This window comes from Onychomys torridus, chromosome 9, assembly GCF_903995425.1.
Source record: "Onychomys torridus chromosome 9, mOncTor1.1, whole genome shotgun sequence".
NCBI lineage: Eukaryota > Metazoa > Chordata > Mammalia > Rodentia > Cricetidae > Onychomys > Onychomys torridus.
The window spans coordinates 33,955,712-33,976,343 of record NC_050451.1 but is presented as its reverse complement, the minus strand read 5'-3'; the positions used below and the strand labels follow the sequence as shown (position 1 = coordinate 33,976,343).

Here is a 20,632-nt window from a genome sequence, read left to right as displayed (position 1 = left end):
ATTAGCTGTTGCTCGACTATTTGCATATCCATTGCATATATTTCTAGAACTTGTCTGTGATTGGAGAAACTCTGCCCCACATAAACTGGGTTTTGATAAAAACAGGAGTAGGAAGCAAGCCAATAAAGAAGGATGAGTAGAATGAGTAGTGTATAATTTGTGTTTTGGAGTTACCCATGGATAGGATGTCATTTAGGCTTACCAGGAGACTGCACATGCCATTTTGGGGATCACTTTCCTACAGTATTTTTCTGTCCCTGGCATGGCTTAAAACAAAATGTCAGACAATTTACTATTTAATGAACATTGTAAGTGGGTTTAGTGGAATTTAGTTGTACGTTTTTATGATCGGTTAAAACCTAATGTACATGCCATTTATGTAAATTTAGGAATAATCATTTTAATCATCTATACTTGAAAAGTGCTTTTCACCAATATATTTGATTATCTCATATGCTAAACAAACCTTCCTCTTTAGAGTTATAAATGGGAATAATTAGACATTTAAACATTTTGGAATCGAATAAGGCCTCATCTAAGCAGCACACACTTAGAACCAGCTTCCTATCAAAGAAAATAAAGTTTGTTGGTAGAGAAATACCTCTGAATTACAATCCTCATGAACTAATAGTTTAACTTTGGCTTTGAACGATGGTTACTTTTTCCATCTTTTTCAAATATACTTAAATATAAGCACATGTGGGGAATGTTCTTTTGGCTTTTATCAGACTGACATTTGAGTGAATTTTTTTTTTAACCTCATTGAACACTTGCGGTAAAAGATTTCAAAGCTTTGAATCTTACAATTTGCTTATGGATTTCCCTCCTCTGTGTTATTCTATTAACATTTGGTCTTAATAAGTATAACCTGTTTGGAATTACTGATGTTTTAAATGTATTATTTGTTTAGATGAGAAGTTTAGGAAAGAAAATTGAAAATCCTGATTTGGCAGTTACGAATGCTTTCTCAGGGAAGCTAACGTCTTTGGTTTTTCCTGTGAAGATTTTAATTAAGTGTCTTATCCCTCCTCATATGTCTTACCTTCCTTAATTGTTTTAAATTATTGATGTTTGCTTCTATGCTGTTAGTTAACACAATGTGAGGTCCTTTTTTCCATCAGATGTATGCTGACTGTGCATTTGTGCCCCTTCTCTGCTCCACACCAGACATTTTCTTCCCCTTCTTTGGCATAACACAGCGTCTTTAGTTTCAGTGAAAATGGAAAGCAGTTGCCGTTAGAAGTGGTATAACTTGTGTAGCCTGAGTCTGTTTACTTTCCTGTTCACAATTCTTGTCTTATTTCTTCCATTGAGCGTAATTGGTGATATCTTACAGGTTAGCATGGTATCCTGCATTTCAAGTAGAAGTTGCTTCATATCACATCAGTAGGAAATGTATTAATTAATAATAAATTAAAGTCCGGTGTGATGTTACATGTCTTTAATCCCAGCACTCTCAGGAGGCAGAGGCAGGTGGATCTCTGAGTTCTAGTTAGAGCTACATAGTGAGACCTTGTCTCAAAAAAAAAAAAAAAAAGAGAGAGAGAGAGAGAGAGAGAGAGAGAGAGAGAGAGAAAAGAAAGAAAGAAAGAAAGAAAGAAAGAAAGAAAGAAAGAGAAAACTAATACAAAAGAAACAAAAATGAAAGTCTTTACTGGAAACCACACTGCCAGTTTTCTCTGCATCTTGCTTCTGTCTTGTGACTGACTGTTATAAACCCTACCCTCTGCTGTTTGAATTTATAGCCTGACGTTGAGTAAGATGGGGCGGGGGCTGCATAGTGAGTATGAGACCATTCTGAGAGCAATACCATATTCCAGTATTCTTACTGCTTTTCAAAGTGAACATTTGGAGAGTTTTAGAGACTGAAAATGAAGGTAATGGGAAATGTCAAGAATAGACATGCTCATCTGTTAAATGAATAAATCTGCTGTTAGCCCCAGACCTGTGTTTTGGATGGAAAGTTGGGGAACAGCGTAAGGCAGGTCCCTTTCTAGTGCATCATCACTGATCCATCCTAATTAGAAACTTGTCAAATATGGGAAATCATGTTCTGTTCAGAATCAGAGTTCTCATTGCTGGGTTTTCTCCTTCTGTTCCATCAATGTGTTGTTTGGAGTTGGACATATCCCTTTGAACCAAAGCATTTAGATGATCTCAGAGGAACGTACTTCATCTTCTTAGTAATTTCCACTTTGGTGTATTATAAATGACAAAGTCCAAAACACCTACAGCCCAGAGTTTAGAAAAGTTATGCATTTAATTCTCTGTTGAGAAAGGGTAACATGAAAAATGTCAAGCTTGATGAGTTTCTGCCTGTTGGTTTTAAGGTTTTTCAGCCTTTCCACATACACTGAAGGGATTTCAGAAGTTGGCAATAAAGGACAAGCCAGGAAAACTTTGGTTTATTAGTTCACATGGAAAATTGGGATAGTGATGATGATTTTAGTGCCTTTCAAAGTCCAGTTCATCAGTATGTATTGAAGTATACTTTACATACAAAAAATTAACTCTATATGTGTAATATTTTAAATTTGGATATTTGTACTTTGTAACCATTAACAAAATTGAAAATATTTCATTTTTAACACATCTTCCTTTGTAACTAGTTTCTTTTCAGAACCCCTCATCTATGGCAGTTGATTTCAACCCCTGTTGTTTTATCCAGAATGCAAAGAAGGAATGATTTTCTATGTTTCCTGTTATGTCTGGCTCCTGTCACATAGCGTACAGTGAGAGTGATCCATGTTGTTGAGGACACCACTTGTTCATTTATTTTTATTGTATTGCAGTTTCCCTCCTATGGACAAATCAATTTGTGTTTTTAAAATTTATTTATTTATTTACGGAGCTGAGGATCGAACCCTGGGCCTTGCTCTTGCTAGGCAAGTGCTCTACCACTGAACTAAATCCCCAACCCCTAGTTTATTTTTTAATTTGTTTTTGGAAACGGTAAGGTTATTCTGACTGCTGTGATGCCTGATTACAATAGGACTCACCAGACACCGCTGAGCCTTTAGAGTTTTCCACCAGTAGTGGAAAACTATATTGTGGTAGCTATATTTCCTCATCATTTGATTGCCTGACCTGACCCTAGGTTTTATCATCAGCACAGGAAGGTATGGAAGGAAGTGGGAGAGGGGAGCAGGGTGCTTCTTAGGAATTAATTTTGGTAATGTAGAGTCTATATCATGCTCAATTATGGATTTGTTATTGTTGTTATTCAGGAATATCAGAAACAAAAATTGATGTTCCTAAAGCTTCGTAGTATGATTTACACTTGACTTGCCAGTTTCTATAATTAGGTGGCTGAAAGAACTAAGAAAGATATTTTGGAAGCCATGTCTTAAAATTAAATAAAGTATAACCAGGTATGGTGGCAGGCATCTTTAATCCCAGCAGTTGGGAGGCAGAGGCAGATGGATCTCATGAGTTTGAGGCCAGCCTGGTCTATAGGTTGACAGCCCAGGACAGCAAGGGCTACACAGAGAAACTCTGTCTTTGAGGAAAAAAGAAAGAAAGAAATAAACAAACAAGCTGGGCAGTGGTGTCGCACATCTTTAATCTCAGCACTTGGGAGGCAGAGACAGGCAGGTCTATGAGTTGAAGGACACCCTAGTCTACAGAGCGAGTTCCAAGACAGGCTCTAAAGCTATAGAGAAACCCTGCCATGAAAAACAAAAAGAGAAATTAAGAATAAAAATTCAAGCTATTCAATTGTCTCACTTATCCAGAGGGCCTGATCTAGCTGGTGGCTCCACAGACTTTGGTTCATAATTCATATGTTTCCATTCGTTTGGCTATTTGTCCCTGTGCTTTTGCAATCTTGGATTCAACAATTCACGCTCTTGCAGACCCTCTTCTTTCTCGACAGTTGGACACCTGGAGCTCCACCTGGGGCCTGGCTGAGGATCTCTGCATCCACTTCCATCAGTTATTGGACGAGAGTTCCAGCACGACAGTTAGGGTGTTTAGTCATCTGATCACCAGCCTAGGTCAGATCAGGCTTTCTCTCGACCATTGCCAGCAATCTATAGAGGATGTGTCATTGTGGATTTTTGGAGACCTCTCCAGCACTCTGCCTATTCCTGTTCTTATGTGGTCTTCATTTATCATGGTCTGTTATTCCTCATTCTCCCTTTCTGTTCTTGATCCAGCTGGGATCTCCTGCTCCCCTAAGCTTTCTTTCCCTCAAATCTTGCCCTTCATTACTCCCACTATCATCCAGGTTGTTTATATAGATCTCATCCATTTCTCTGTCATTGGGTGATCCTTGGGTCTTTCCTAGGGTCCCGTTTTCTAGGTTGTGTAGCAGTCTACTCATCTTTGTTTTACATCTAGTATCCTCCTATGAGTGAGTACATACCATGTTTGTCCTTCTGAGTCTGGGTTACCTCACTCAGGATGATTTTTTTCTAGATCCATCCATTTGCCTGCAAACCTCATGATGTCATTGTTTTTCTCTGCTGAGTATATTGTGTATATGTACCATATTTTCTTTATCCATTCTTCAATTGAAGGGCATCTAGGTTGTTTCCAGGTTCTGGCTATTACAAAGCTGATACAAACATAGTTGAGCAAATGCCCTTGTGGTATGATTGAGCATTCCTTGGGTATATGCCCAAGAGTGCTATATCTGGGTCTTGGGGGAGATGGATTCCCAATTTTCTAAGAAGCGCCATATTGATTTCCAAAGTGGCTGTACAAGCTTGCATTCCTACCAGCAGTGGAGGAGAGTTCCCCTTGCTCCACATCCTCTCCAGCATAAGCTGTCTTCTGTGCTTTTGATCTTAGCCATTCTGACAGGTGTAAGGTGGTATCTCAGAGTCGTTTTGATTTGCATTTCCCAGATAATTAGGGATGTTGAGCAATTCCTTAAATGTCTTTCAGCCATTTGAACTTCCTCTGTGGAGAATTCTCTGTTTAGTTCTATAGCCCATTTCTTAATTGGACTGTTGGGCATTTTGATATCTAATTTCTTGAGTTCTTTATATATTCTGGATATCAGCCCTCTGTCAGATGTGGGGTTGGTGAAGTCCTTTTCCCATTCTGTAGGCTGTTGCTTTGTCTTGTTGACTGTATCCTTTGCTCTACAAAAGCTTCTCAGTTTCAACAGGTCCCATTGAATGATTGTTTCTCTCAGTGTCTGTGCTACTGGTGTTATATTTAGAAAGTGATCTCCAGTGCCAGTGCGTTCAAGAGTACTTCCTACTTTCTCTACTATCAGGTTCAGAGTAGCTAGATTTATGTTGAGGTCTTTGATCCACAGGGATTTAAGTTTTGTGCACGGTGACAGATATGGATCTATTTGCAGCCTTCTACACATTGACATCCAGTTATGCCAGCACCATTTGTTGAAGATGCTTTCTTTTTTCCATTGTACATTTTTGGCTTCTTTGTCAAAAATTATATGTTCATAGGTGTGTGGGTTAATGTCAGGGTCTTCAATTCAATTCCATTGGTCCACATGTCAGTTTTATGCCAGTACCAAGCTGTTTTTATTACAGTAGCTCTATATTAGAGCTTGAGGTTGGGGATTGTGATGCCTCCAGAGGTTGTTTTATTGTACAGGATTCTTTTGGCTATCCTGGGTTTTTTGTTTTTCCATATGAAGTTGAGTATTATTCTTTCCAGATCTGTGAAGAATTGTGTTGGTAATTTAATGGGAATTGCGTTGAATCTGTAGATTGCTTTTGGTAAGATTGAATTGAATAGCTTGATCTGCTTGGGAGGCATCCATTCTGTGGGACCAGGATCTGTCCTTAGTGCATGAGCTGGCTGTTTGAAACCTTGGGCTTACACAGGTACACTTTGCTCAGTCTGGAAGAAGGTGACAGGACCTGCCTGTACTGAATCCACCAGGTTTAAATGAATCCCCAGGGGTGCCTTGATCCTGGAGGACATGGGAATGGAGGGGAAGGGGCTGAGGGGGTGGGAGGGCGGAGGACAGGGGAACCCATGTCTGATGTATAAAATTTAAAACACATAATAATAAAAAAAAGAATAAAAATTCAAAATACCCAAACTTTAAAATTTTTCTTTTAACCTTATAAATTGTATCAAAGCATGTTCACTGTCAGATTATAGGAGCAAGACCTATTTCCTTCCTTCCTTCCTTATTTTGAGACAGGGTTTCTTTGTGTAACAGCCCTGGCTTTCCTGCTTTCCTGGAACTCTCTTTGTATATGAGGCTGGCCTTGAACTCACAGAGATCCGCCTGCCTTTGCCTCCCGAGTGCTGGGATTAAAGGCTTGAGCCACCACCACTCAGCTTGTAAGACTTATTTTCAATTGTGGAATTGAGAGTCCCATGATGGCTTTTCAAAGTTTTATTGAATATTTATTATAAACGACTCCCCCAATATTCTGTTCTTTTTTTTTAATTAAAATTTAATTTTCTCATTTTTGTGTGCGCACACATGTGCACTAAAGTGTGGAGTTCAAATGATGACTTTTATGAGTTGGTTCTCTCCTTAGGTCTTAGCCTCCAGGGATCAAACTCAGATGGTCAGCCTTGCTGGCAAGTGCTTTGAGCCGCCTCCACCTCTCCAGCAGTATCTTACTGGCACTTATTAATAGCTGTCGTTTTTGTATTTTCACTTTGTGTGTATGTGTGTTTTGTTTGTGTGCAATTAAGTGCATTGTGCATACCTGTTGCTCATACAGGCTGTAAAGAGGGTGTTGGATCCCCTGCAGCTAGAGCTACAGATGGTTGTGAGGAGACCATGTAGGTACTGGAAACCAAACCTGGGTAATCTGGGGGACCAGGCAGTACTCTTAATCACTGAGCCATCCATCTCCCCAGCCCCCATTCTTGTTTTTATGCACCTGGCTTTCTTTATATTTTGGGTGCTATTCTTTATTCTTCAGTGCCAACTTTTCTAACTTAATTTGATATATCAAAAAGCATATATTATTTAATTCTGTGGATTTCTTTTGTCAGATGGAACCTCAAAACTCATTGAAAAATTATTTACCATTCTTCACTCTAACTTTTGAAATGGAAACTAGAAATCTTATAAAATGAGTATTTTAATGAGAGTTAAATGAGAGTTTAGTTACTGTCTTGCTATAGCACCGATTCTCTTCCATTAAATTGTTGAGTCACTGACCTTCACATTAACTACCTTGAATAATAGTAATAATTATAATGCTGTTGAAAGGGTGAATTTCTCTGGGATAGATTTTCCTACATTTATTTCCATCAGTTCCTGTGCCTTGATTTCAATCCCAGAAGGGCTTTCATTCTGATTGAAATGTCTGTATTGACTGGGTCCTGTAGTATCTGCCCAGCTGTCCCACAGTTAGCTCTTTGCAGATTATGATAGACTGCTGGTGATCCATCAGCTCCACTCTTGTTTTACCCAGAAATCAGTGCTAGTTCTGTCTTTGTTTTAGAATTCATTGTTTCCATATCAAAACATTTCACTTGCTAACTTTTCATGTATATATTATCACTTTTATTTGGTGTCGAGTCTCAGGCTATTTCTTACTAAGCAGCCAGGGTTTAATTTCAGCTTTGCTTACCTTATTTCTCATTGATCTTCAAGGCCTCTCTTCTTCCTTGTATTGTACTTGTTTTCCTCAAGAGCAAAGTGGGTGCATAGATAACTGTTCATTGCCTGGGCATTATTATTTAGGAAGAATTTTGTAATGTGAGAGTGGAAAGCATTAATTAGAATTTAAGTTCTACATATACTGTCAAGCAAATATTAAAACTGCTTTAGGTAGAAGGTGGAGTGTGTGTCTCACTTGTCTTAATCTTAGCCCTGGGAGACAGAGGCAAGTAGTTCCAGGACAGCCTGGTCTACAAAGACAGTTCCAGGCTAGCCAGGGCTACACAGTGAGACCTTATCTTAAACATGAACAAACTACAAAACTTTAGAAGGACTTGATGTATTTTTTACATTATGTTAGTCCTTAAGAAATTCTAGCTGGGTAGTGGTGGCGTACGCCTTTAATCCTTGCACTCAGGAGGCAGAGCCAGGTAGATCTCTGTGAGTTCAAGGCCAGCCTGGTCTATATAGAGAGAGATACATGACAGGCACCAACTCTGTCTCAAAAATTTAAAAAAAAAAAAAATTCTGAGTTGAATCCAGTGACATGAATCAAAATATTCTTATATAAAAGTTTTAAATGTATCTATGATGAAATTGTAGAATACAGAAATTGTTTGTATAAAAGATGTACCATAACTGTTAATATTTTTCTTCCCAATTATTTTCCATTAATTGTAAATAAGAAATTTTAGTCATGTTGAGTGAAGTATTGATAATTATATTGAATGATAAATATAAACCATCCCAAATTATATTGATATTTTATACCAACAAATTTTCATGCTTTGCCTCTTGTTCTTTTGACTTTGGTTTCTGTTGTAGAATATTTTAAGTTTGTTACTTTTGTTTATGTTGCATTTGTTAATTCTGTGAAGCTATGTTACTGTGCCTATCTAAAATACCTGATGGTCTAATAAAGTTCTGAACCTGAACAGCCAATAGCAAGGCAGGAGAAAGGATAGGCGGGCTGGCAGGCAGAGAGAATATATAGAAGGAAAATTCTGGGAGGAAGAAATATCCAGAGGAGGAGGAGGACATCAGGGGCCAGCTACCAGCTATGCAGTAAGCCACAGAGTAAGAAAGAATGAAAAGTATACAGAAGTAGAGAAAGGTAAAAGCCCAAAGGTAAAAAAGCTAGAAAGGCTAATTTAAGTTAAGTAAAGCTGGCTAGCAACGACCCAAGCTAAGGCCAGACATTTATAATGAAGAATAAGCCTCCATGTATGCTTTATTTGGGAGCTGGGTGGCAGGCCCCCTAAAAGAGCAAAAACAAACAACAAGAAGTGTCTACCCTTTTTATCTTTTGATATCCTTGGGAGGCCTGGAATTTAGAGATCTCCCTGACACTGTTTCCTGAATGCTAAGGTCAAAAGATGTGCCACCGTGCCCAACTCTTTTTATATATTTGCTTAATATAATCAGCCAGTATCTATAAAGCCATAGCTTCATACAGTGTCATAGTTCTGTCTTGTAATAATGCAGCAGGTAGATAGTTATAGTTGTACAGAATGTATTTTATTCTCCTGACTCATTTCTTGGATTTGAGGTATTTATGTTTTTTTATATTCCTTATTGCATATCATGGTAGGATAAACAGCTTTTTACATGGAATTTTTTATGTTTTGCAGTTTCCTCTGGGATAATGTACCTGAAATAGAATTTTTCAATAATGAGTGGTATGTTTGTGTGTGTGTGTGTGTGTGTGTGTGTGTGTGTGTGTGTGTGTGTAGAGAGGGGTGGGGGGAGAGATTGATTTTAGGTGTGTATTGTCAAATTACTTTCTGAGAGATTCTGTCACTTGTCAAAATTTTTACCTCTTTGTTAATGCTGGGTATGATTCATACACTCAACTAATTATTTTGTGGAGAAATCTCTTTATATGTATTTGATTCATTGCTTTTCAACATTTATCATTTTTTTCTTATTTTTGTACATTTGTCTGGCTCTTAATGTTTTTGTTTATTTGTGATAAAGTAGACTTGATCCATATTAAATTTTTCTTATTTTTTAATTAATGTTAGACTTTTCATTTATTTTTATGTATGAAAACTTCATTTTTTAATATACTTCAGATTTTTCTTCCTTCCTTCTTCCCTCCCTCCCTCCCTCCCTCCCTCCCTCCCTCCTTTCTTCTTCCTTCTTCTTCTTTCTTTCTTTCTTTCTTTCTTTCTTTCTTTCTTCTTTCTCTTAGTTCTTTGAGACAGGGTTTCTCTGTGTAGCTCTGGCTTTCCTGGAACTCACTCTGTAGACCAGGCTGGCCTTGAACTCACAAAGATCCACCTGCCTCTGCCTCCTGAGTACTGGGATTAAAGGCATGCGCCACCCCAGCCTGGGAGATTATCCATTCAATGTACCTGTTTTCTGGAAACTAGTAAATGTTTATTTGTGTGGATATTGAATTGTAGTTTTTGATCCTTCCCCGACCCACTCTGTAGCATAAAATATACTTTCCCATTGTTTTTTAACATCCTTTATTTTATAAGAAATTTGGTGTTAGTTTCTTTTTCCTTCTCATATAATCTTTTAAGCTCTTTTTTTTTTTTAGTATAAAAATTTTTAATCCTAAATAAGTATATATTCACATCTTTATTCTCTGGTAAGACTATGTAGGATTTAGAGAAGTCTGAATTGTGTTTTTCTTCTTGTTTGAAAATGAACTACTTTTCCTTCATTATTGGGGGTCTCTTAATCTGAAATTTCTAATTGATGGCTTTTAGGCCATCTGGGCAGATCTTTTCATTTGTGTTTAATATTTTATATCATTTTTATGATGTGCTTTTCCATTGTTTTCTTATTTTGTGATACCCCCTTTTATTGCGCTAGTGCCTATCCAACTAGTCATCTTCTTGGGGAAGTTTCCACATTGGTAAATTGATGAAAACTGCTCTTCCATTCTTGCTCTTTCCACTTAATTAGACAATCAAGTTTTCCTAGGAAAGTTGTTGATAAGAGTTCCTCACAAAGTAAAACATGGAAGAAAACATTTGATTCAAGAACAATACACACACTGAACAACAATGAGTACATGTCCATAAAACTTATATATGCATTCATAGTAGGAAAAAAAGATAGAAGCACCTTGCATATCCATTAACATAGATTCATAAACAAATGTGGTATAATAAATGCCTACTATAGATATTATTAGCTTGTTCTATTGCTGTGAAGAGACACCATGACTGTGGCAACTCTTAGAAAGGAAAACATTTAATTGAGTCTGGCTTACGGTTTCTGGGGTTTAGTCTGTTATTTTCATGACAGGGAGCATGGCAGCCATACAGATGGACATGGTGCTGGAGAAGATTAGAGTTCTACATCCAGACCTACAGACAGCACGAAGAGAGCAGAGCCGCTAAGTCTGGCTTGGGCTTTTGAAACTCCAAAGCCTGAGCCCAGTAGCACCTACTCCAACAAGGCATCACCTCCTAATCCTTTCAAATAGTGCCACTTCCTAAGCATTCGAATGAATGTACCTATGGGAGTCATTCTTAAACCACCGAAAGCCTTGAAACTAGTGTTTGTGAAAGAGTTATGTCATTTCATGTGTATACAAATTGTCCGAATGGGGAAAATATAGACAAAATATACATTAGTAGTTGTTTAAGGTGGAATGTGAGGTGATGGGGATTTGGTTTTGAAGAGGATTGACTTTTTGTTCCAAAGTTGATTATGGTGACAGTTGCACAAAAATGACTAGAATCTAAGCAGTTGGATGGGCTATTGAGTGAATTGTTGGCTTGTGGATGTGAGTGTGTTCTTTCTTTGTTTTCTTTGCAGTGCTAGCTGTTGACCTTAGGCCTCACATGTGCCTGGCAAGCTCTCTGCCACTAAGCTGTATTCCCAGCCCATTATTGATGTCTTGAAGCTGTTATGACAAAAAGGAAGGCGGGAGGGAATGGAAGGGGAAAATAGGAAGACTGAGGGGCAGAAAGAAGTAGAGAGAACAAACTAAACACATTACTTAGTCCTGGGTACTCTGGGAATCTTTATGTTGTTCTTTATGACAGATAGAACTTTCAAATTTAACCCTGAGCTTAAGATGGAAACAGTTTTGCAAGTACAGCACTTACAACCCATATTTCACTGTCTTCCACTACCACCTATCCAATATTATTTTGTTGCACCTTTGAAATGCTGTTCTAATTTTCAAAAATTTTACTGTTATATAAAACATACTTTTTGAAATTCAGTAAGATGTGAAATGAGAAGTGAACACATGCTTTGTCATCTATTTTGAATTGTAAAGATATAATTTTTAGGTCTTTCATAATGATTGCAAGGACATTTTTTTTTTATCCTGTAGAAAATCCTTGTGTGAATAACGGGGAAATACTCATTTTTAAGTTTTCTGTAATTCTGAAATTAGAACTCTGTCGGGTTTTTGGTTATGTTTTGTTTTGCTTTTTGAGACAGAGTTTCCTGCAGCTAGACTGCCCTTGATCTAGCTATGTCACCTGAGTAACCTTAGATTCTGACTTCCTGCCTTTATCTCCTTTGATTATGGATATACACCATCCTATCCAGCAGGATTCTGGCGTTGAATAGCCAATTTGCCATATGTGACCTTCATTTGGCAAATCTGTTAATTTTATTTTATGGGCTATTTAGTATAATGGCGTAGTTTAGATAGTACATATTTTAGATTCTTAATGTTATGTATTTACAGAAGAAATTTAATTCATTTTTTGAATGCAAATAAATGATTTTAGGATTCCACTAATTATATTTTAATTAGAATTTGCAGTTTGTGAAAACTGGCATATGCTAACTTACCTTCTCCTGTGATTTCCTTGTAGGTTTGATGAACTTGTAAAAAAATTCAAAGTTGAATATCATGCTGGTGGCTCTACCCAGAATTCAATTAAAGTGGCTCAGGTTGGTTAATTATATTAAAAAGTAACATGAAAATGTTTCAAAATGATTCTAAACTTTTGTTTGTTTTACATAATTTTTTTCCAATTTGCTTTTAATGTTTTAAAACTCTTTTGTTCATTTTCATTTGAGTCTTTAACAACACATCCAATAAATATAATTTTAGTTATTTCTTTGATAAGCTTAGAAAGAATTCAGTATATTTATTCATTGTTATTATTTTTTACATGTTATTGGTTTGGAGAATTTCTGATTTCATGAATAACCATAATTTTTATTTTATAAGTGAAATGCTTTTCTTGTTTGTTAATTGTAGCTGATTTTGCTTATAATATCAACTACTTTGCAGTGTTCATCCCTCTGTCCTCAGTTCAATCCCTATGTAGACTTGGCTGGCCTAGAACTCATAATGTGGACTAGGTGGACCTGAAACTTCTGGCAATCTTCTTGCTTTTGACTCTGGAGCACTGGAATTACAAGTGTATACCACTAATGTAATTTAGAAAATTTTCATTTTATAGAGGTGATTGCATACACCTGTAATCTCAGTTATTTTATAGGCTGATTCAGGAGGATCATGAATGTGAGCCCAGTCTGGGAAACAGTGTAACCCCAAACAAGACAACACTTTATGAATTTTTCATTTTATGTGATGTATAGAAAGGATATTGCTACAATATGTTAACATTCTTCATTATATAAATATATGGGTACAAATCTATGTATCTCTTTTTGTTTGCTTTGTTTCATTTTTTTATGTTGTGATAGAGCCTTACTGTGTTGGTCTGACAGGCCTAGAACTCACCCTGTAGGCTTCAGATTTAGAGATCCGCCTCCCTTAGCCTCTTGAGTGCTGAGATTAAAGGCATGAACCACCACTACTGACCAAATCTTTCTAACCATTTAAATGTTAGTATCTATGCATGTGTTTCATGTACTTATATACATATGTATTTTTATTTGCATATTAATCTATATACTTTAGAACTATCCAAGGCATTTATTCGTTCAGTAGTATTGGAATAACCAAATTTTGAATATTGTTTGATTCAACAGCTAATCTAATGTTAAGAGTTAATGTTAGAGGCTGGAGAGATGGCTCAGAGGTTAAGAGCACTGACTGCTCTTCCAGAGATCAGTTCCCAGCAACCACATGGTGGCTCACAACCATTTATAGTGGGATCTAATGCCATCTTCTGGAATAATGTGTACATGAAGATAGAGCATTCACATAAAAAAAAAAAAAAATCTTAAAAACAAAAAAAGTTAATGTTAATTTTCAAGCTTCAGTTTAGAAGGATATGAAAAAGCGTAATCACTACAATTTGAAAGTTACCTTAATATCTTACTCTGTAATCATAGTTTAGTTTTTTTGAATAGGGTTATTCTTATTTGTTTATTGATGAATGCTTTCTCTTTGAGTTCTAATTCATTTGACAGAACGGAGAAATGACAGATTGAGAAATAAAATCCAGCAAGTTCCCTCTTCCTTTTCCTCTTGTCTTTCCTTTTTATTAACTCTTACTTGATTTAAATGTACAATTTAATTATTCTACCTACATCTAAAGTTCAAAGGTTATAATAGTTAAAGTTACAAATATTAATGTTTGAGATGGTTATTATGAAATGGCTTAAGAAGATTTTTGTCAACTTGTACTGTTTGATTCTGATTGAGCTCTAATGAATTCAGGATAAAATGACAAAAGAAGCAAAATCCAGTGTAGCATCCCAGGCCCATCATATCAGCTGCTCAGGAGTCATGACAGAATGATCCCAAGTTCATGGTATGCCTTGGCTACATGGTGAATTTGAGGCTGGCCTGGGTAACATGGCAAAACTACTGTTTTAAAATTTTAAAGTAATTTGGGGTCCTCTGGTTTAGTATTTAAAGACTTTTAAAATTCTTTTTTTATTTTATAATTTAATTTAATTTTACATATCAGCCAGGGATTCCCATCCTCCCTCCCCCCCCCCCCCCCGCAACCCACCCTCCGTCTAACCCACTCCCCATTCCCATCTCCTCCAGTGCAAGGACTCCCCTGGGGATGCAGCTCAGCTTGGTAGATTCAGTCCAGGCAGGTCCAGTTCCCAGCCTCCCCCTTCACCAAGGCTGAGCAAAGTGTCCCTGCATAGGCCCCAGGCTCAAAACAGCCAGCTCATGCACTAAGGACAGGCCTGGTCCCACTGCCTGGGGGCCTCCCAAACCTTTCAACCTAATCGACTGTCTCACTTGGTTGTCACACTTGCACAGTGGCTCATTCTTGTAATATTGGCCCTCAGGAGGCAGAAGCGGGAAAAGCAGATGTTCAAAGCCAGTTAGGGCTCCAACACACGATTCTCCTGACTCCTTTTTTAGGTCCAATGAGGTGGTTGAGAGGCATTTTCCTCCAGGCCTGACAATCTGAATTCTGTTTCTAGGATTCATATGATGGAATGAAATAATCCTTTCCTGAAAGTTTCCACTGGCTTTCACATATACACAATGCACACCATACACAAAATAAAGTGTGATTTGTTTTTAAAAATTAAATACATGGAAAAAAGCCTTGGGCTATATAGCTCAATGGTAGAGTGCTTGCTTAGTGTGCACAACACTGGGCTCTGTCCCCAAAGTCATTTTGATTTTAGATATTATATTGATTTGTTCTGGCAACCATGACAATATACACTGATCAAAAAGATTAAATAACAGAATTTTTTTTCTGAGATTTCTGAAGGCTCTAAGTCCATGGTCAAGGTTCTGACCTTCCTTCCTCTCCTGTAGACCACTGCTCTCTATGATGTCCTCTAACTGTCTTTTCCTCTGTATTTTTAGAGCAAGAAATCTCTGGTATTTGTTCTTTAATACTGCTTCTATTAATTATGTCACACACTTATGACCTCATTTCACTGAGGTTTTTATAAAGACCGAGGCTTAGAGCTCTACCATGAATTTCAGCAGAGAGTACAGGGGATGAGATTCTTGTGGCCATGGCAGAGATCTTCCTCACCTCTCTGATTCTTTTTATTCTTTTACTTCCTAGATTTTGGGAACTTTTAACTGAACACTAACATTAAATTCTCTTACTTCCTTAGACCCTTTAATATTTCATATCTTCTCAAACTCTACTAGTATCTATTCAAAGACTTTTCTTTTTGTTCTTTTATAATTTATATTGCCTACTTTATACCCACTAAGAAGTCCACTATCCAAACAAACAAATGAAATTAGAAAAATAAAATTCAGTAGCAAGGATCTGAGCAATTGAACACCCCGTGTCCTGGGGAGGAGACTGTTTATGCTATCACTGCTGGGATGCTTGTTCTTCATTGAATTAAAGCTGATATTAACCACATGACCCAGGTGTTCCATTTCTGCATATGCTGATTTGTTTATGTCCTTCTAATACTCATAGTTAGAAGCACAGATTCTCCCATGTAATGGCAGGTGAAAATGAGACCTTTAGGGAGGTATCTAGAGTTAGATAATGTCCTGCAGGTGGACCCTGAATAAGTAGATCAGTGTTCTTGTAAAAGGTGCCTAGAGAGCTTCTATTGTGTTGAGTAAAATAAGCCACCACACTATCGCACACACACTTTATGTCTCCGCTTGTCTGTGGTACCCGCTGTAATGTGATTCACAGAGAAAGTAGAGAGAGGGAGGAAGACAAATGGGGAGTTGTTTTTTAATTGTTACAGAGTTTCTTTCTTTCTTTTTTTTTTTTTTTTTTTTGCAAGAGGAAGAGTATTCTGAAGATGGATGGCAGTGTCATTGGCACAAAATACATAAATGTACTTAATGCTAATGACCTGTATGCAGTCATGTGTTTCTTAGCAGTGTTTAGAGCCCTTAGGGCCTACAGTGATGTCATGAGAGTGTATCGTCTACCAACTTTTTACCCTTCTTAGTTTGTGTGGACCTACCCTGTGATATTCTTATAACAATGAAATGCCTCATGACATGTCTCAGAACATAACTCATTGCTAAGTAAAAGCACAGTTACAAAGTGATTAAAAGAGTATATTTTGTTTTATGGATAATTTATCTCAATTAATAAATTATAAAAGATTTCAACATATTTACTTAATAATGATATAACATGTGCAGGTCAAGAATGTGGGCTTGGGTTGTGGTGGTCCATGTCTTTAATCCCAGCACTCTGGAGACAAAGGTAGGTGGATCTCTGAGTTTGAGGTTGGGTTCGTCTTCATAGTGAATTCCAGAACAACCAAGTTTGTACAGATAAACTCTGTCTTAAAAAGTAGAGCATTGGGGTGGGAGCTTGTTCTTGGGAGCTTGGTAATACATTAGAAGTGAATTTAAGTTGAAGGGCTTTATTTGTTTGTTTGTTGTTTATTCAGCTTTGAGGATGGGGGGATAGACACCTCTATCTGTAGGTAAGATGAAGTCCTAGAGTGGATGGAAATTGTGAGAATTAAACTACTTAATGAATTTTAGAATTATACTACTTTTAACTGGGTACACTTTTAATCCTAGTACTTGGGAGGCAGAGGAGGCGGTTTTCTGTGGGTTTGAGGCCAACCTGGTCTACAGAGTGAGTTCCAGGACAGCCAGAGATACACAGTGAGATCTTGTCTCAAATATATATATATATATATATATATATATATATATATATATATATATATATGACCCAAAATAAACAAACAAAAAAACAAAAAAGAAATGAAAAAAAAAAAAGGATTATACTACTTTTAAGTGATAGTTTAAAAAGTACTAGAGCTAAACACATTAACTTACATCTTTAAGAATTTTCTTAATCTAGGTGTTAGGGAGATGGTTAATGGTTCAGAGCACTAGCTACTTTTCCAGAGGACCTGGGTTCAATTTCCAGCACCCACACGGCCGCTCACAACCACCTTTAGAGCGTCTCACACTCTTTTCCGGATGCCGTGCTCACTTCGCACACAGACATACATACAGCTTTGTTTGTTTGTTTTGGTTTTTATGCACATCAAATTAAAATAAAGTAAAAAAAGAACTTTCTTTATCTTACAAAACTTAAATGTTTTGTTCATGAAGAGTGCTGCCAGATCAGAAATGCTAGCTTCTTCCTTGAATCTTTCAGTTGAGTTGAATATCCTTGTCTTTTTACTTTTCTGGTGTTTCTGGCTACCTTTTCTTTTTTTCTGGTTAGTGAACTAAGTACATTTTCATTGAGGTTAGGGTAGGCTTCAAAAGCTGCATTTACATGGACCTTGTTATAGGAAGTTTGTCAGGCTTTCCAGCAAATACTGAACAGAAACTGCAGTATTCAGTAGCTATTTGTAGAGTGTCTGCTATCTGTTAGTCATGTTAGGTAATAAACAGTGACCTAAGATACCTGTCTCCATAAAATATACTCTTAAAAATATTTATAGTCTTAAAGTGTTCGATCCTGATACATGGTTATATCCCATGGGTTGAATAAATGGAAAAATTTAAGTTGAACTTAAATCTTTCTATAAGTCAAGGTTAGTATAACAGAAAGCTATTGTTTGTCACTAAATTATGGACTTTGTATTGATAGTTTATGTTTTTAATACTGTGGTCATTTTATGTACAAGTTTAAATTGTAAAAATAAACATGACAGTTTCAACAAAACCAAAACCCAAACATTCCCCAAAACAAGGCTTAGGTGACTATGGTGTTTTCTCTACCTTTTTTTTTTTTTTTTTTTTTTTTGAGCTAAGGATCGAACCCAGAGCCTTGCGCTTGCTAGGCAAGTGCTCTACCACTGAGCTAAATCCCCAACCCAGACTATGGTGTTTTCATGGTAGCTCACACCTAACTGGATTTGGGAGGGAAACCAGCAAAATAGGCGAACAGTATAACAAAAGGAACCACCAATTAGCCAAGGTAGCAGAAGGGTTGTGAAAGCAAATGACAGGTACTTTTCAGTCAGCAGTGTGTTCAAAATGTACTGATGCTTATTTAAAATAGTGAATTAGCTTAATCATTCTACAGACATTTCCAACCTCATGTCACATTCATGAACCAGAAGTTTTGACTCTAATGACCCATGGGACAACCGAGGGGATGTTTCTTCCGGCAAGCTGTGCTCTGTAAAGCCTCTGTGTCAGACGCTAGAGAGGTGGAAACATTCTTGATAATGAATGTGTTGACTTGCTTACAGTTCTGTCTGATAGTACCAGTAGTCATATTGTTATACTTCAGAGTAATGTGAAAAATCATGTCCAGAAAATGTTCCTAAAGCTCTTTTGATTTTATCTTTTGATTTAACCATACTGAAGGTTTTAATGAAGCTACAATCATATATAAACCCATATTTGTTGATGTATTATTCACATATAAATCTAGACTTGTGTCTGTTTGACCCACAACACAAACTTTGGCAGTTTCTATACACTTCTTTGTTACTGTACTTTTGTTTTTGACACAAGGTCTCGCTGTGTGGCCCCAACTGGCCTGGAACTCAGAGAGATCTGCCTACACGCCTTTACTTTTTAACTACTGTTTTAAAGGTGTACACCACCACATGCAGCTAAAGATTTATTTCTTTTCATATGTATCTGTGCACTTGCCGCTGCCCTCACAGCCCACCCAGTGTGGTTTCTGGGAACCAAACTCAGGTCCTCTGGAAGAGTAGCTACTGCTGAGCCATCTCTCCAACCCCTTCCTATACTTTTTATTTATGAAAAAGCAACATTCTGTGTCTCTACCCTCCCTGAATAGAACATGTGAAAAGGAAGTGTGATTTTTCTTACCTAGGATGTTAATGCTTCCATAAAAAAAATATTTTCACATGCCAATATTAGCCAGTTCCAATTCACCAAATCACCCAAATTTCCATGTGTGATGTTTTTTATTTGCCAGTTTTTTTTAAAATAATGAACTTAATTTGAACATTACATATATATTTTTCCTTTCAGCTTTTTCAAATGACATTTAATACAATTTTTAACTTGAAAGACACAGAAGATGGTCTTCATGGATAGGACCCCAAAAGATTGCCTTTTGTCTTGGATTATGCCTTAATGGCTTAATAGGCAGTGTTTGTCTAGTATATGCAAGGCTCTGAGTTCAATCCCCAGCTCCCAAAAGATTAGCAAGAAGATAAATATCATTGTCTATGGACATGAACCTAGAAATACCAGTTGTTAAATACAATAAAAATTCAGAGGCTGAAGCAGAAGGATTACAAGTTCAAGGCCAGCTAGAATGGACTACACATCAAGACCTTATATCAGTAGAGTTAAAAATTTGAGATAAAAACAATGTGTTTGTTGACAAAACTCTAAGCATTATAAAGAAAAGAACCATGTTGTAGCAGAAATTTGACTACAGTTTTTCTAGAAGTGCTTGATGATATTTGAGCAGGTTATAAAGAAGCTGGCAGAAACTCATACAACAAAAATATTGGCTTCATTTTTATGTAATAAAAGTGCTTCAAACCTATATATTAAATTTTTTTCCAGGAAGTACACTGAAATTCAATAGAATTTTATTAGCTCCTTTACTAAAACTTTGTTTCAATTCTGATTTTGACACCATAAATTCTAATGAACTCTGTGCTTTAAAAAAATAGCATTATTAGAAATTTTAGTTTACACAACAGCCAGTGTACTTCAGAGTGTTCTAAATTGATAGACATTTTAGTCATAGGTAATTCATTTTAAAAGTTTCTTATTAGTCTATATTAGAACAATGGATTTGATTATGGCGTTTTCATACATGCGTATAATGTAATTTGATCACCGTCACCCCTCATTACCCTGTTTTTCCTGCCCCCACTGATTTTTCTCTAACATACTAATTCCTTAATGTTATTTTCTCCCCCTTATGGAGGGGCCAGTCCTTTTGAAGCTTTCCCTCTTCCTCAATGGAGTCTTGACTGGCTAGGTCATGTTCATGTATTCTGCAGGTAATCACACTGTTGTGAGTTCATGTGTGGAACTGCTGTCATGCCTGGGAGAAGGCATTCCACTTCTTCCTCCTTATCCAGTGTTCTCTGAAGAGAGCCTTTGGGGAGCTGGGTGAGGTAGATGTCTCATTTTTGGAGCATTTATCATTTATACTCAACACTTTAAACAGATATGAGTCTCTACAGTAGCTATCTGATAGATAGATCTGTAAATGCAAAGTTCATGACTGGTAACCACATGGATTTATGAAACAAGCATTTAGACAAAAAGTGTATGTTCTGTGCCCTGACTTCAAAATGTATAGAATCACTTAGTAGGATTTTTTCTAGCAAATA

General features: G+C 36.9%; 1 protein-coding gene across 1 annotated transcript in view; it reads left to right on the top strand.

Annotated features, from left to right (window-relative positions):
* Nucleotides 1-20,632, top strand: part of Adk (adenosine kinase) — a 418,246-nt gene that overhangs the window by 118,714 nt on the left and 278,900 nt on the right. The window contains exon 4 of the mRNA XM_036199883.1: nucleotides 12,355-12,433. Coding sequence (XP_036055776.1) covers nucleotides 12,355-12,433 — 79 coding nt within the window. The remainder of the gene's footprint in view (nucleotides 1-12,354; nucleotides 12,434-20,632) is intronic.